The sequence below is a fragment of the Lampris incognitus genome, chromosome 17, assembly GCF_029633865.1.
Source record: "Lampris incognitus isolate fLamInc1 chromosome 17, fLamInc1.hap2, whole genome shotgun sequence".
In the NCBI taxonomy this organism is placed as follows: Eukaryota; Metazoa; Chordata; class Actinopteri; order Lampriformes; family Lampridae; genus Lampris; species Lampris incognitus.
The window spans coordinates 10,373,781-10,391,486 of NC_079227.1; the positions used below are offsets into that span (position 1 = coordinate 10,373,781).

The following is a 17,706-nucleotide window of genomic DNA, read 5'->3' on the forward strand; positions in this document are numbered from 1 at the left end:
TGTGCTTGTGCATGTGTGTGTGTGTGTGTGTGTGTGTGTGTGTGTGTGTGTGTGTGTGTGTGTGTGTGTGTGTTGTTTGTGCTTCTGGGTAATACTTTATCATGCAGGTCAATATTGGTAGCTGAGGAATGAAAGACTTGCCAACTTCTATTACAGTCAAAGTATATGTGCGTGTGTGAGTGTGCGTGTGCGCACTTGCCTGTGTGTAGGTTTGTGTGCCACTCCAGTACATGTGTATGTATATCCACGTGCATTTGTAATACCCTCCTTCACTATTAATCACCAATACAAACCTGTCAGGGTGGCATGGTGGCGCAGTGGTAAGGATGGTTGCCTCACAGAAAGAAGGTCCTGGGTTCGAGCCCTTGGGGGTCGTCCCGGGTCGTCCTCTGTGTGGAGTTTGTTTGTTCTGCCCGTGTCTGCGTGGGTTTCCTCCGAGTGCTCCGGTTTCCTCCCGCAGTCCAAAGACATGCAGGTCAGGTGAATCGGCCGTACTAACTTGTCCCTAGGTGTGTGTGTGTGTGTGTGGTGGGTGGTGGTGGGTGGGGTGGGGGTGGGGCGGGGGCCCTGTGATGGCCTGGCGGCCTGTCCAGGGTGTCTCCCTGCCTGCCATCCAATGACTGCTTGGATAGACTCCAGTGTCCCCACGATCTTGTGAGCAGGGTAAGCAGTTTGGATAATGGATGGATGGATGGACAAACCTGTCGTCTATCACCTGATCCTTACTGACCTGAAATCACTTTGTTCTCTTACAGGAAGTACTGATCCTGGGTCAGATGGTAACATCTCCAACTCGTCGTGTCTCTATCAGGTGAACGTGTATTTTAGCTAGCATGGAGCCAGTGTCAATACTTTGATTCATTCCAGCGTGTTTTTTCCGTCTTTAGAAAGGACAGACATCTCGGACTGCATCACACGGCCCAGTCCTCCAGCGTCAGAATGAACGACTTCAGAGAGTCGGAGAGATTCTTAGAGAAAAGTCATGTCCGTCTTTTAAAAAAAAGGAAACATAAAAGAATGAAGCTGCCGGCTCAGATACAGCCCACTAAAAGCAACAGGACAGATATGGGCCTCCAGGATGTCGGCTTGCCTGCACGCAATGGATTTCTGTTTTTCGTCTTTTTTATTTCATTTTTGTTCTGTATTCAGACATTAGGCTGGTCTGCCGGCGGCCATGGCGGGCTCTGACATCAGATGCTTGTTGACAGTTATGTCTTGTGAATGTCTCTAAGTCTGTGCAAGGTGATCGTGCGTCCTGCGTGGTCTCCCGTGTCAGACGTGGCCCCAGATATAGTACACAGCCATGGGGACCGCGTTGAGACAAGCTGATTCTGTGTGTTTCTCTCGGCATAGTGTAAACTCAGGACCTGACAAAAAAGGATGACCAAAAACTGGCAGTACTTCTCTCTCTCTCTCATATGTCCCAGGGGGGAGAGAGGGACGCAATCACTATTCGTCAGTCACGCACACACACACACACACACACACGCCCACACACACACACAGTACAGTTCATTACCATTATGTTTTGTTTTTCTGTATTTTGTCATTTCCTGCCTTGATAGGGCTATTTTGATTTAATTTATATTCCGCTTGTTATTTTCTGCATCATTATTGTCGTTCAGCCATGTTTTGTGTTTTCGTGTGGACTCTTTGTCACCTCGGTTGCTGATGCACCGACCCGATATTTGTTTGGGTTTGTTTGATTAACTCGGCTTTAACGAAGAAAAGAATTATCAAATAGGATATTAGGATATATAATTTGTTTTTTGTTTTTTTTTTGATTTCCCCACTTTTTCTCCCCAATTGTCCTTCGTCTCGGTTGCTGCTCCACCCCCTCTGCTGATCCGGGGAGGGCTGCACACTACCACATGCCTCCTCCGATACATGTGGGGTCGCCAGCCGCTTCTTTTCACCTGACAGTGAGGAGTTTCACCAGGGGGACTTAGCGCGTGGCCGGATCATGCTGTTCCCCCTCAGTTCCCCCCCCCGAACAGGCGCCCTGACCGACCAGAGGCGGCGCTAGTGCAGTGACCAGGACACACACCCACAACCAGTTTCCCACCTGCAGACACGGCCAATTCTGTCTGTAGGGACGCCCGACTAAGCTGGAGGTAACACGGGGATTCGAACTGGCGATCCCCGTGTCGGTAGGCAACGGAATAGACCGCTATGCTACCCAGACGCCCACGTTTATAATATAATTAACATTTAAGACATAACATATATTCACAGCAGCTGCATAGACAGACAGCTATAGACAAATTATTTGGCTGCCCAAATGGTTCTACAAGTCATCAAAAGTATTAAAATGATTTGTGTAGTAATTTGCATAAAGGTTTCATGGGACTGAAATACACTACCTGCATAGAGCTGTGCCAGCCATATTTATCTGTCGCCACAAGCGTCGGTGAGCAATACATGAAACATTTTCCTTCGATCTGCAAAAGTCATTAGAAGTATTACAAGTATTACAAGCATTTTAGAAAACCGTGGTATAGAAATGAAGTGGTGCTAGAACATTCTGAAAAGACACGACATCTAGCAATAAAGCCACTTTTTAGCAGAATAGTAAATCCTTTTTTTTTTTTACATGTTTGGAGCTGAAACATAAAAAAAAAAGTGACATCATGCTTTGCTAAATAGCTATCAACCCGCTGCGATGCTGTGTAGTTATCAAGCTAACGTCAACTGTATATGGAAATGACACCTGGCTTCTCTGTTCTGAGTTACTCCCTTTCAGACGAAGGTTGATGTTGAGGATGGGTGAGCACTATCTCATGAGGAGTGTGTGATCCCGGCTGTTTTATGGGAGGAGGTAATACTATTGACTGGCTCCCAGGAGCCACTGTGTTGGAGTCCTGCAGAGCTTGGAGTCATTTCGGTATCGATTTGTATGGTGGGTCTCTTGGTGGCTTATAACGCCTGAAGGTGGGAATTATACTAATGGACTGTGTGTGTGTCTAATCTATAAACCTTCCTGCGCATAGCAGCAGAGCCTATTCTGAAAACAGAAAGAAGAAATGTTGTGTGTGTGTGTGCGTGTGTGTGTGTGTATACACATACCTGGATTACATCATCAAACCTTTCAATCTCTCATCAGGATAAAGACAAGGGGGCGTCCAGGTGGCGTGGCTGTCTATTCCGTTGCATACCAACATGGGAATCACCGGATCGAATCCCCGTGTTACCTCTGGCTTGGTCGGCGTCCCTACAGACACAAGGCTGTGTCTGCGGGTGGGAAGCCGGATGTGGGTGTGTGTCCTGGTTGCTGCACTAGCACCTCCTCTGGTCGGTTGGGGCGCCTGTTCGGGGTGGGGAGGGGGAACTGGGGGGAATAGTGTGATTCTCCCACACGCTATGTCCCCCTGGTGAAACTCCTCACTGTCAGGTGAAGCGGCTGGCGACTCCACATGTATCAGAGGAGGCATGTGGTAGTCTGCAGCCCTCCCCGGATTGGCAGAGGGGGTGAAGCAGCGACCAGGACGGCTTGAAAGAGTGGGGTAATTGGCCAGATACAACTGGGGTGAAGGGGGGATGATAAAGACAACGAGTCATCAAACGAAACTGGAATATAACCTGTCGGGCACCTCTCTGTCGTCTGATCCAGGTCGCTGGAGAGGAAGTTGCAGAGGCCCCTGTTGGCTAAGTCACGTACGTTACCCAGCATCCCTCAGTCCCCTACGGTCTCCAGGGTACACCACGCTGATCTGATTGATGGGAGTCCTCCAAGCAGGAAGAGCCCGTCCATCTCCAACACCGCCGCCAACCACCCCAAAGCCTGCACGTTGCCACCTGAAGGTAAGAACACAACTGGCAGGAAACCTCCATTACTGCAGTGCACTTTCATTACCATGTTCACATCCACATTACATCCCAGCAGTAGACTGATAGCTTACACACCTTTGAGCTCTGAACTCGTATTACTGCTGGTTTTCTGTTTTGCCAGGTAGATAAAATGGTATCCAATGGAGTTTTCTACACTGCTCAAAAAAATAAAGGGAACACCTAAAAACACAATATAGACCTCGATGAATGAAATATTTCAGCTGAAAATCTTTATTTATTAGACAGAGGAATGTGTTTAGAGCAAAATAACCTAAGAATGATCAATGGAAATCAAAATCATTAGCCCATTAAGGTCTGGATTCAGAATCATACTCAAAATCAAAGTGGAAAATGAGAACATAGGCTGATCCAACTTCTGTGGAAATTCTTCAAGACGATTCAAAATGAGGCTCAGTAGTGTGTGTGGCCTCCACGTGCCTGTATGCACTCCCTACAACGTCTGGGCATGCTCCTGATGAGACGACGGATGGTCTCCTGAGGGATCTCCTCCCAGACCTGGATCAGGGCATCGGTCAACTCCTGGACAGTCTGTGGTGCGACATCACGTTGGCGGATGGTACGAGACATGATGTCCCAGAGGTGCTCGATTGGATTCAGGTCTGGGGAACGTGCAGGCCAGTCCATAGCATCAATGCCCTCGACATACAGGAACTGCTGACACACTCTGGCCACATGAGGACGAGCATTGTCATGCATGAGCAGGAACCCAGGGCCCACTGCACCAGCATATGGTCTGACAATGGGTCTGAGGATCTCATCCCGGTACCTAATGGCAGTCATGGTACCTCTGGCTAGCACGTAGAGGTCTGTGCGGCCCTCCAAGGATATGCCTCCCCAGACCATCACTGACCCACCGCCAAACCGGTCATGCTGGAGGATGTTGCAGGCAGCAGAACGTTCTCCACAGCGTCTCCAGACTCTCTCACGTCTGTCACATGTGTTCAGTGTGAACCTGCTCTCATCTGTGAAGAGCACAGGGCGCCAATGGCGAATCTGCCAACCAAGATGTTCTCTGGCAAAGGTCAATCGGGCTGCACGGTGTTGGGCTGTGAGCACAGGCCCCAATTGTGGACGTTGGGCCCTCATACCATCCTCATGCATTCTGTTTCTCACTGTTTGAGCAGAAACCTGCACATTAGTGGCCTGTTGAAGGTCGTTTTGTAGGGCTCCGGCAGTGCTCCTCCTGTTCCTCCTTGCATAAAGGACCAGATAGCGGTCCTGCTGCGGGGTTGTTGTCCTCCTGCGGCCCCCTCCACGTCTCCTGGTGTACTGGCCTGTCTCCTGGTACCTCCTCCATGCTCTGGACACTGTGCTGGGAGACACATCAAATCTTCTTGCCACAGCACGCATTGATGTGCCATCCTGGATGCGCTGCACTACCTGAGCAACTTCTGTAGGTTGCAGATACCGCCTCATGCCACCTCTAGTGGTGAGGGCACTAGCAAAATGAAAAACTAACCAAAGATCGGCCAGAAAAGATGAGGACAGGCAAATGGTCTGTGGCCACCACCTGCAAATCCATTCCTTTTATAGGGGTTGTCTTGCAAATTGTCTAATTTCCACCAGGTGGAAATTAGACAATTTACCAACTGGTGAAATTGATTCACAAATTAGTGTTGCTTCCTAATTGGACAGGTTGATATCTCAAAAGTGTGATTGACTTGGAGCTACATTGCATTGCTTATGTGTTCCCTTTATTTTTTTGAGCAGTGTATGTACGCAATTCGTGTTTTCACCAAAACACGTCTTGGGTGTTCTGGAGGCCCCAACAACATATGAAATAAAACATTTGCAAAGCCTTATTTGAATGTTTTAAAAGCTGTGTTGTTTACAGTGGATCTCAATCTTCGTTTTCTGGTTGTATTGGAGGATATGGCGCATTACCGCCGCTGTTGAATCACAGGAAACAAAACGTAAAATGTCACTTTTTTGTTTTCTCCATCCTTTATTACATCCAAACCTTCTCTGCTTTTCTTGCAGCTGCTTCACATCCTCCAGTACACATGATTTCTTCTTTGTTGTGTTTTGTATCTACAGAAATGTTCTGTGTTTTTTTTCTCTTGGTCCTCTTCTGGTGACGTAGTATTGACGTCTAATCAAGTTATGAGAAACCAACATTGCATTCACTTCAGTGAAAAACTGAACTACAAATGAAATTAATCTTGATAAGGTTCGTGTCACATGATCTTGACATGAAACAAGTAAAGAATCATCAACAAAACTTCCACAACTTGGCCCAACATGCTACTTTACTGCTTTCCTGAGAAGTTTCTGTTTTTGGCTGGACTGGCCAGCGGGGCCCGCTCTACAACCGTGGATGTTTAGAGCATAGAAATAGAAACTTCTACTGCGTTTGTGATTTGACACCCATCTGCGTGGTCACCATATTGAGGCGATCAAGATCCGCTAGTAACCAAATAGTGTGTATTGGAAAAATGCACACTTCACTACAAAATTGACTGTCTTCTTCTTTCAGCTGCTCCCATTAGGGGTCGCCACAGCAGATCATCTGTTTCCATCTCTTCCTGTCCTCTGCATCTTCCTCTGTAGCACCAACCACCTGCATGTCCTCTCTCACCACATCCATAAACCTCCTCTTTGGCCTTCCTCTTTTCCTCTTCCCTGGCAGCTCCATATTCAGTATCCTTCTCCCAATATACCCAGCATCTCTCCTCCACACATGTCCAAGCCATCTCAATAATGCCTCTCTTGCTTTGTCTCAAAACCGTCCAACCTGAGCTGTCCCTCTAATATACTCGTTCCTAATCCTGTCCTTCTCCGTCACTCCCAATGAAAATCTTAGCATCTTCAACTCTGCCACCTCCAGCTCCGCCTCCCATCTTTTCATCAGTGCCACTGTCTCCAAACCATATAACATAGCTGGTCTCACAACCATCTTGTAAACCTTCCCTTTAACTCTTGCTGGTACCCTTCTGTCACAAATCACTCCTGACACTCGTCTCCACCCACTCCACCCTGCCTGCACCCTCTTCTTCACCTCTCTTCTCCACTCCCCGTTACTTTGAACAGTTGACCCCAAGTATTTAAACTCATCCACCGTTGCCACCTCTACTCTGGCATGCAGTCTCAGCAGCCATAGTCAGACACTGTCCCGCAAAACTTCTGCAAGGAAAAGCTCGTCCACTCTGCACAGTCAGTGTGGCTATGTGATAACTTGCGTGGGCTGCATTCTCTTGTGCTGATGATGGCTGCAACAAAGCACGTTCCCGATAGTTCAGTTTAGCTAGCAGGTCACTCGCCTTCTCCTTTCGGTTCTTGCCGCTGAACTGAGAAAACAAGGGAATGTTTTATTTCGTAGTATTCTTTCAAAACAGCCACTCTCCCTCTCTCTGCAAATGAGACAAACTACTGTCAAATTTATTTCTTTAAATATGGATGTCTTGCCAATTTTTTCTAAATTTATTTTATCGGTGTGGCACATCGATAAAATAATGGATCGCTCCATCTTGACTGGCTGACTCAAAGCCAGTGATGTGAGATACACATGCAGCATGTGAGCATTTCTTTAAAGGTAATAAATGTAGTAATATTAAATTACCCTCTATACTTCAGATGAGCAATATTTTACGAGTATCACTCCCTTCTGTTGTGTAAAAATTGCATTGAAACAAAAATATTAGAAATGAAAAGCGGAGGGGAGAGAGCGGGAGACACGTAATTTTTCGGCGATAAAACGTATGTAATTTCATAGGGAAGGTTAGCAGCACTGTGCTGTTGCCATAAAACTCTAGACTGTGTACTTTTTAGCCACACAAAATATACGCTTTGTAGTCATTAGGGTTGGGATTTTACAGCACTTTCAAAATAATAGGAGGATAAGCATGAGCTTGTCAAGTGCCATGGCGTGCCAAAACAAAGGGAGCTCTGTGGGCCCCAAATTGGGCGGCCCTGGTTTAAAGGGACTTAGGGAACAAGCTACATAATTGAGCCACTGAATCAATGCAAAACTTCATTGTATAACCAACAAAGGAGTTAATCTGTGGAACGACTGTAGAAAAGAAAGGAAGGCGTGTAAATCATTCAGTAAGTTTAAACAACAATTTAAACTTAACATATTGAGCAGATATAGGATGGATGAATAAAGAGGTGGACTGGGAATAACATGACATGACTTGTTTGACTTTTGCTGTTTTGTTTATTTTGGTTTTTATGCATTGGTCTTAATTTTTATACATTTATTTTTGATTTTTCCCTTCTTTCTCCCAATTTAGTGGCCAATCAATCCTTATTTTAGTTCAACACCCACCCTCACACTGCATGCGTTCGCCAACTGCGTCTCTTCGGCCGGCAGTCTCAAAGGAGACGCCTCGCCACTTCCGTGACAAGGCGAATCCAGGCGGAATCACTACTATTCCGACACACACAGAGACGCATTCATGTGACAAACACAAGCTGACTCCGCCCCCCTCCCGAAGACAGCGTTGCCAATTATTGCTGCGTCACCAAGTCCGGCCATAGTTGAATCTGACAAGACCGGGGCGCGAACCCTGGTCCCCAGTGGGCAACTGCATCGACACAAAGCTGATGCTTAGACCGCTACACCACCGCAGACCCTCTTAATTTTTTTTCTTCTTTCACTTTTGTTTTGTTTTGAAAATTTTGTTTAGGTTTGATTTGATTGATAATTTATAAAATAGGGGTAGGAACCAGAAAAGTTCTTTACTTCATCCTACACCCTTTTTGAACATGGACTAGTTATTACCTCTGTTGTTACAGAGAGTTTGCAAAATATGTTTACTGTTATTTCCATTTGTTTTGTATTCCTGCCTATGTATGCGTTTTATTTTGTTATTTTATCCATCCATCCATCCATTATCCGAACCGCTTATATCCGAACCGCTCTCAGGGTCGCGGGGCTGCTGAAGCCTATCCCAGCAGTCATTGGGTGGCAGGCAGAGACACCCTGGACAGGCTGGCAGACCACACAGGGCCAACATACACACACACACACACATTCATACCTAGGGACAATTTAGTGTGGCCGATTCACCTGACCTACATGTCTTTGGACTGTGGGAGGAAACCCACGCAGACACAGGGAGAACATGTTCGGTATAAAATCAATCGGTCAGGTGACCAACAGCGTCACTGATGTTACACGATTGGTCGGCGGACCAATGACGTTGCTGGTAAACACTGAAGCGGGAGTTTATTGGCCATTACTCTTTCAAAACGAATCTGCGCAGCAGTTCTAGCTCATTCCACGTTCAACCCACACTAATGAGCGAAATATATTTCTGCTTGTTGATACTACTGGAACGCTAAGAATGGAATATTTTGCTGCTCTTTCCACAACTGGTTACGTACTGTTACTGTAACAGTCCAGCATGGAGCGGAGTAGGAGAGAAAACGGCTCTCCATGCACTGAGAGGCATGGGGGGGAGGCGCACTTATAACACCCCAAATAACAACCCCTCTGACAAAACACTCAATGCAGAGTAAGTCTTAGAAAAACAAGGACATCCGCAGGTAGAAAGAGATGCAAGAGGAGGAGAGTCAACAGATAATTAGAATAGTCATATTCATTTATTTTCTAAGCCGCTTATCCTAATTAGGGTTGCGGGATGCTGGAGCCTATCCCAGCATTCACTGGGCAGAAGGCGGGGAAATACCCAATGAATAGTTATAATTATAATTAAAATAAGTTTGCTTTCAAATCAAACATCCCGAGATATGAGTGGAAAGTATTGTTCTTACAACTGCATTTATAACCTTTTTTTAATTTTATTTTTTTTAACTGGAACGTAGCTTATTCATGTCATGTGATGTGTTACTTCGGTACACTTAAACAACACATATTACTGGGACCACGGCAGAAAGTTGCAGATGAACATTTGATATCCAGGAATTCACATTACAGACACTACCACTGACTATCCCTGTAACAAATTGGCCACATTTTCGATCATTGACCACGCACGGTCCAGTCATACACGAGGTTTTGACCTCGTCCTGTTACTAATAAATTTACCCAATGTAACTAATTCACTTATTGCCTCTTGTAAGCCTCAAATTCTGGGGCAAAATGCAGTAGTTTTTCTATGATTGAGTCCTTTCTAGAGGGCAAACTATGCGAGGAACTGTTTTAAGACATAATAATAATAATAATAATAATAGTAATAATAATAGTATTAATAATAACAATAAATAAATTATGTGTTTCTATTCTTTTTCCATTTTCATTCTGAAATGGCTGCCTCCTGCTTCTTTACCTGAAACAAATTAGGAGGTGTTTTTTTTTTTTTTGTGGTGTTGGTGGGGGGTGTGGAGGTGTTGGGAGGCTTTCTGTTGTGTTCACAGTGTCTTGAAAGGTAAAATTATTCCTTAAGCAGCTGGATGAAAATACATGGCCTGCTCCACGTCTGCCCGCCGGCCGTGCTGTTTTAACATCTGATGCACTGCCTTTCAACTCTGCCCCCCCCTCCCTTTCTCCCCAATTTTATTTGACCAATTACCCCACTCTTCCGAGCCATCCTAGTCACTGCTCCACCCCCTCTGCCGACCCGGGGAGGGCTGCAGACTACCACATGCCTCCTCCAATACATGTGGGGTCGCCAGCTGCTTCTTTTCACCTGACGATGAGGAGTTTCTCCAGGGGGATGTAGCATATGGGAGGATCACGCTATTCCCCCCAGTTCCCTCCACCCCCCGAACAGGCGCCCCGACCGATCAGAGTGGAGGTGCTAGTGTAGCGACCAGGACACGTACCCCCATCCGGCTTCCCAACCGCAGACACAGCCAATTGTGTCTGTGGAGACACCTGACCAAGCCGGAGGTAACAGAGGGATTCGAACCAGCGATCCCCGTATTGATAGGCAACGGAATAGACCGCTACGCCACCCGAATGCCCCTCAACTCTGCTCTTTAACAGGTTTTTTTTCCTCTCCGTGGTTTGTGACATTTCCGGCCCTCTGAAAAGTAGCCATGGCAAACTTTATCAGGACAAATAAAGCCTTCTGTCAGATACACCGTCAAACACACCTCCATTTCCTCTTGGCAACTTCCTGCTTTCCCAGAGTGCTTTGATATCTCATTCACCTGACAGCGTGCAGATGGCAGACGGCCTCCTTTTGCGGGAACGTGTATGAGACAGAAAGCTATTCCACCCCCCCACCCCCCCGACTCACCCACCCACCGCCGCAATAAGCATCGTTCCCCTGATCTTTTTCTGAAGTGTGAAAGATGAAAACATGCCAGGGAAAACTGTACCTTTAAAGATGGAGGGCTTTCATCTCCTGGCCGGATGGGAGAGGCGTACGCTGTATGTGAGGCTGACACAGTTCTGTGCTCAGTGCCACCTCACTGCAGGTCTGAATGAGCTATATGGGTCAAAGAAAGTTTGGGAACATTAACTCCCATAAGGACCCCAAAGAGGCCAGGTCTAAAAGAAGGTGTACGGAGAATGGCCAGCAGCAAAAGAAATAAAACAGACAAACTTTAAAAGTGAAATCCACAGTTCCCTTCATCTGGATAAATTATTTTATCCAAACGGCTTATTTTATCCATTATTTTATCCAAACTACTGATCATGTGATTAAGTTCTACTATTCACTTTTTTAAATTCAGCAAATGTGTTTCTATAGCACTTAACAGTTCTGTCCTTGGGATAGAATTTGCTAGTAAAACCTAACACTTGGGGGCGGCACGGTGGCGCAGTGGTTAGTGCGGTTGCCTCACAGCAAAAAGGTCTCTGGGTTCAAGCTCCTGGGATAGTCCAACCTTGAGGGTCGTCCTGGGTTGTCCTCTGTGTGGAGTTTGCATGTTGTCTCCGTGGGTTTCCTCCCACAGTCCAAAGACATGTCGGCCAGGTGAGTCGGCTGTACTAACTTGTGTGTGTGTGTGTGTGAGTCAGTCCTTTTATGGTCTGGCGGCCTGTCCAGGGTGTCTCCCTGCCTGCCGCCAGTGACTGCTGGGATAGGCTCCAGCATCCCCGCGACCCTGAGAGCAGGATAAGTGGCTTGGATAATGGATGGATGGATGGATGGATGTTTCCATGGCAGTTTAACACATTTTTTTTCCCTCCACCTCAAGCCAATGTAAAAACCTTTTTTTTTTTTTTTAGAGGCTTTATTCGACACTTACTGTTTCTATGAAGTAGTTTTTTTATTCAAAGCCCAAATTTGCATGAAAACAAATTTGGTATCAACAGAAAAGAGATAGGAAGACAAATGTAGTCAAAGAAAATAAGATTTTTCCTAAAAACACTGTTATCTATGATGAAGACATCAGTGCCTAATGAAACATTAGCACCATCTGTTCCCAGCAACTTCACATTATTCCACAGGGGGGGTCATCTGCTCAGCAATTCACACACTGTGTGTGTGTGTGTTTGTGTGTGTGTGTGTGTGGTTTCTGGGCTGATTCTACAGGGGCAAAATGGGAAATGTGCACCAAGGCAGAGGTGCACATGCTTGCCGTCCACGTCCCCCCCCCCCCCCCCAGTGTTTTATCAACGCCATGCCGCCCACAGACTCCACTCAGTCGATGCATTGGAAATCGTTGGCGTTTTAGTGGCGCGGGGACTTGCTCTCCGGCTGAATTTATTTCAGGAGAATCAATTTCAGTAAGCAAATCAATCTGTTCTCTGAAACGTTGTGTCCGGATGAACTGATTCAGCTTCCCGTGATGTCCTCTCCTGGATTATTGAGCATGCGTCAAGAGAAATCAATCTGTTGTTAATTTCATGCCCTGCGATGTGCGTTTGTTTAATTTCACCCAGCCATGCAGCGGTTCGCTCGAGGTTTGCCTGCTGAAATCCTTTCACTTCCTGGGAATATGTGACACATCCCTCTCCCTTAACTTTTAATGCCAATGTGCCTTTAAGCAAGGCATCGAAACGTTAGTTTTGGTGCTTGGTGGATTAAGTGTCCGTGGATTAACTGTCTGACAGTAAATTGCTGAGGGTTGTCTATTGCGAGTACTAATCTTCAGGTATTGGCCGAGACCGAGGTCCGATCTGATCCATTACTTTCGCTGAACAGTACAGACTTACAGCATCAGTTTGGGGTCAGCAGGCAAAAACAACAGATTTAGAATCAGTTTTATTTCCACCATTAAATAAATACAGGCTTCCGTGTGCCAAAAAATGCAGTAAATCAAGACATTTTGATGTGTTACTCATGGCTTTGGTATCTGGTTTTAGTGGTGGGACAGTGACAGAGAAGTATTCAACACTTTTATTGAAGGACAAGTAGTAATGCGACAGTGTAAGAATACTCCATTAATCATAAATGTCCTGCATTCAAAATGTCACTGAGATAAGCTGCTGTCAGTTCTTTGACTCACCAGATGAAAGATGGAGACTTAACAGATAATTAGAATAGTTATAATTACATTTACATTAAGTTCTCTGTCAAATCAAACATCCCCTGGAAAGGATTGTTCTGGCAACTGCATTTTTTTTTTTAACTCAGACGTAGCTTAACCACGTCATGTTATATGCTACTTCGGCACACTTCAACAACAAATATTACTGGGCTCACCACAGAAAACTGCAGATGAACATTTAATATGCAGGAATTCACATTACAGACACCACCACTGACCTGTGACAGATCAGCCACTCTTTCGAACATGGACCACACACGGTCCAGCCATATGCTAGGTTTTGACCCAGTCTTGTTTCCACAATAAAAACACCTGAAAGTGATTCGAATAAGAATGCATGTATATATACATACGGGTGTTAGAAAACTCCCTCACCGTGTCAACAGTTTGTGTTTGTGGATACTGGTGTGCATTGTGCGAATGAGAAGCAGGATATCTGTTGTCTTTCCTGGATAATTAAAGACTGAAAAAATTATATATATATATATATCAGGAATATTTATTTGTCATTTTATTTCATGTACCTGTGTACATGACATGAAACGAAATATCGTTTCCCCCAGCCCACAGCAGTGCAACACAAAGACAATAACACATGTCCAAAACCTACAAGAACACATATATCCAACATATCAGAAAATAAAAATAAATAGAATTTTCACTGTCCAAGAGGAGCGAACGCCAGGATGACTGTCGGAACTGCCGGTCTGCATGGGCTAGCAGTTAGCTTAGCCTGCCCCGCTTCAGCGTCCTGTCAGACCGCCCTCAGTGTTTCCTCTTCGGGTGCAGCTCCGGGCAGGGCCGTGGTCCCTGGGCCCACTGGACATAGCAGACCAAGCTCTCCCAGCCGATCCAACGAAGACCCAGACCCAGATGCAGACAAAGACACTGTGTTGACGGCACCGGATGAGGCTGCCGCAAACATAAGTTCACGCCGCCATCTTCCCACACCGGAAGCGGAATATATATACAGTGCATCCAGAAAGTATTCACACCCCTTCACTTTCCCCACATTTTGTTATGTTACAGCCTTATTCCAAAATGGATTAAATTCCTTTTTTTCTCATCAATCTACACACAATACCCCATAATGACAAAGTGAAAAAGGTTTTGGAGAAAGTTTTGCAAATGTATTAAAAATAAAAAACTGAAATATTGCATGTATGTAAGTATTCACCACCTTTGCTATGACACTCAAAATTGAGCTCAGGTTCATCCTGTTTCCACTGATCATCCTTGAGATGTTTCTACATCTTGATTGGAGTCCACCTGTAGTAAATACAATGGATTCGACATCATTTGGAAAGGCACACACCTGTCTATATAAGGTCCCACTGGTGACAGTGCATGTCAGAGCAGAAACCAAGCCATGAAGTCAAAGGAATTGTCTCAGGACCTCCGAGACAGGATCGTATCGAGGCACAAATCTGGGGAAGGGTACAAAAGAATTTCTACAGCTTTGAAGGTCTCGAAGAGCACAGTGGTCTCCATCATTCATAAATGGAAGAAGTGTGGATCCACCAGGACTCTTCCTAGAGCTGGCCGCCCAGCCAAACTGAGCAATCGGGGGAGAAGGGCCTTGGTCAGGGAGGTGACCAAGAACCCGATGGTCACTCTGACAGAGCTCCAGCATTCCTCTGTGGAGATGGGAGAACCTTCCAGAAGGACACCCATCTCTGCAGCACTCCACCAATCAGGCCTTTATGGTAGATTGGCCAGACAGAAGCCTCTGCTCAGTAAAAGGCACAAGCCAGCCCGTTTGGAGTTTGCCAGAAAGCACCTAAAGGACTCTCAGACCATGAGAAACAAGATTCTCTGGTCTGATGAAACCAAGATTGAACTCTTTGGCCTGAATGCCAAACGTCACGTCTGGAGGAAACCAGGCACCTCTCATCACCTTGCTAATACCATCCCTGCAGTGAAGCATGGTGGTGGCAGCATCATGCTGTGCGGATGTTTTTCAGCGGCAGGAACTGGGAGACTAATCAGGATCGGGGGAAAGATGAATGGAGCAAAGTACAGAGAGATCCTTGATGAAAACCTGCTCCAGAGCGCTCAGGACCTCAGACTTGGGCGAAGGTTTACCTTTCAACATGATAACGACCCTAAGCACACAGCCAAGACAACGAAGGAGTGGCTTCGGGACAAGTCTGAATGTCCTTGAGTGGCCCAGCCAGAGCCCAGACTTGAACCCCATTGAACATCTCTGGAAAGACCTGAAAATAGCTGTGCAGCGACGCTCCCCATCTAACCTTACAGAGCTCGAGAGGATCTGCAGAGAAGGATGGGAGAAATACCCCAAATATAGGTGTGCCAAGCTTGTAGCTTCATACCCAAGAAGACTTGAGGCTGTAATCGCTGTCAAGGGAGCCTCAACCAAGTACTGAGTAAAGGGTGTGAATACTTATGTACATGCAATATTTCAGTTTTTATTTTTAATAAACTTGCAAAAATTTCTACAAAACCTTTTTCGCTTTGTCATTATGGGGTATTGTATGTAGATTGATGAGGAAAAAAAAGGAATTTAATCCATTTTGGAATAAGGCCGTAACATAACAAAATGTGGGGAAAGTGAAGGGGTGTGAATACTTTCCGGATGCACTGCATATATATATATATATGTGTGTGTGTGTGTGTGTGTGTGTGTGGAAATGGAACATCTAACAGATAGCAACATAAATCTAGCTTGCCATTCTGCAGTCAGTAACCATAGATGATCAGTGTTATCTGTATACAGTTTAGCAGCGGGATGCTCGTATGGGACGTAGCACACATAGTGTGAAGTATCAGTGAAGCATCAGGGTTGTGACTGCAGTGTAAATGGAAATGTTTTATAGATGTGTTTTTTTTCTGGGCAAGCTGTGATCTTTAATGCAGTAGGCTAAACTGTTGCCGTTTGGGAGACGTTTCTCAGCGGTATCAGCCCTGTAATCTTGGCAGTCTTTCTATTGTACACACACACATGCAGACACACACACACACACTGACCTCTACTTCTTTCTGTTTTTTATTTTCTTCCACTGACTCGGGATGCTGGATGAGTTCTCTGTGCCTCAGGGTCTCATCTCCCTCTCCCTCTCTCTCTCTCTGTCTCTGTCTCTCTCACTCACTCTTTTTCTCCCTATTCTCTCCCTCCCTGTCATTGTCCCTCTTATTCTCTTGTTATTCTCTCTCTGCTTCCCTCCCTTGCTTTCTCTCTCCTTCCTTTCCTCTTTTCTTCTCACCCCTTCCCCCAAACCTGTTATCACTCCTGACCAGATCCACTTGTCTAACCCTGCCCTGGATAACTGGACACACACACACACACACACACACACACACACACACACACACACACACACACACACACACACACACACACACACACGTTGTCCGACAGAAATAGCATTCACTTGTTTGGATGGGTTGACCACCATTTGTGGCCAGCTTGGTGTTATAACACCATGTTTACAGCAGCCAGTTGGGTAGGACAGGAAATCATGGATGACAGTCTGTCAACACAGCAGATTAAAACTGTGATTGAATGAATTAAAAAAAACATGTAATTCAATAGCATGCCATTTAATAACAGTGGGTGGCATGGTGGCGCAGTGGTTAGCTAGCGCGGTTGGCTCACAGCAAGGAAGGTCCTGGGTTCGAGCCCTGAGGTAGTCCAACTCGGGGGGTTGTCCCGGGTCATCCTCTGTGTGGAGTTTGCGTGTTCTCCCCGTGTCTGTGTGGGTTTCCTCCGGGTGCTCTGGTTTCCTCCCACAGTCCAAAGACATGTAGGTCAGGTGAATCGGCCATACGAAATTGTCCCTAGGTGTGAATGTCTGTGGGTGTGTGTGTCTTAGCCCTGTGATGGCCTGGCGGCCTACCCAGGGTGTCTCCCCGCCTGCCGCCCAATGGCTGCTGGGATAGGTTCCAGCATTCCCGCAACCCTGAGAGCGGGATAAGTGATTTGGATAATGGCTGGATGGATAACAGTGAATGATGTACTGAAGGAAACACTGTCAAATATTAAATATGTTAATGCAGTTTTGTCAGAGAGATTGCACCTGAACAGTAAGTGACCTTTGTGTTTGGATTTTACTCAAAAATACCATTAATACTTAATATTGGGAAAAGAGAATGCCATCTACTTCACAGTGAGTACTTTACTAATACAATACATTACAAGTGTAGCAACACTGGGCCACTGAGAGGGTTCAGAGATGCCTTTAAGTTGAGTGCTTCACAACCTGTACTGCACAGTGGGTTGGTTTCTGTCTCAATGAATTTACCAAGCACTCTTCTGCCGACGAGATTATAACGTATAGATTATTGACTATTGCAAACTGTCCTATTCTCTCACATGTCTTTTCTCTCTCTCTGAATGATGATTTCTCCTTTCTCTTCTCCTGTGTGTGAATGGTGTGATGTGAGTCTCCCTTGTGTGCATGTGAAGTCTGTCCTCCTCCCAGGTCTCCACGGTGATGGTGGTCACCACCTGGACACTGCTTGGCATCCCCCTCATCACTTTTTGTCTTT

The 17,706-nt window shown here is 45.9% G+C and overlaps 1 protein-coding gene across 2 annotated transcripts in view; it reads left to right on the forward strand.

Annotated features, from left to right (window-relative positions):
• Positions 1-17,706, forward strand: part of LOC130128006 (ankyrin repeat and fibronectin type-III domain-containing protein 1) — a 320,420-nt gene that overhangs the window by 61,622 nt on the left and 241,092 nt on the right. For both annotated transcript variants that reach the window (XM_056297716.1, XM_056297717.1), the window contains exon 3: positions 3,611-3,801. In XM_056297716.1, coding sequence (XP_056153691.1) covers positions 3,611-3,801 — 191 coding nt within the window. The remainder of the gene's footprint in view (positions 1-3,610; positions 3,802-17,706) is intronic.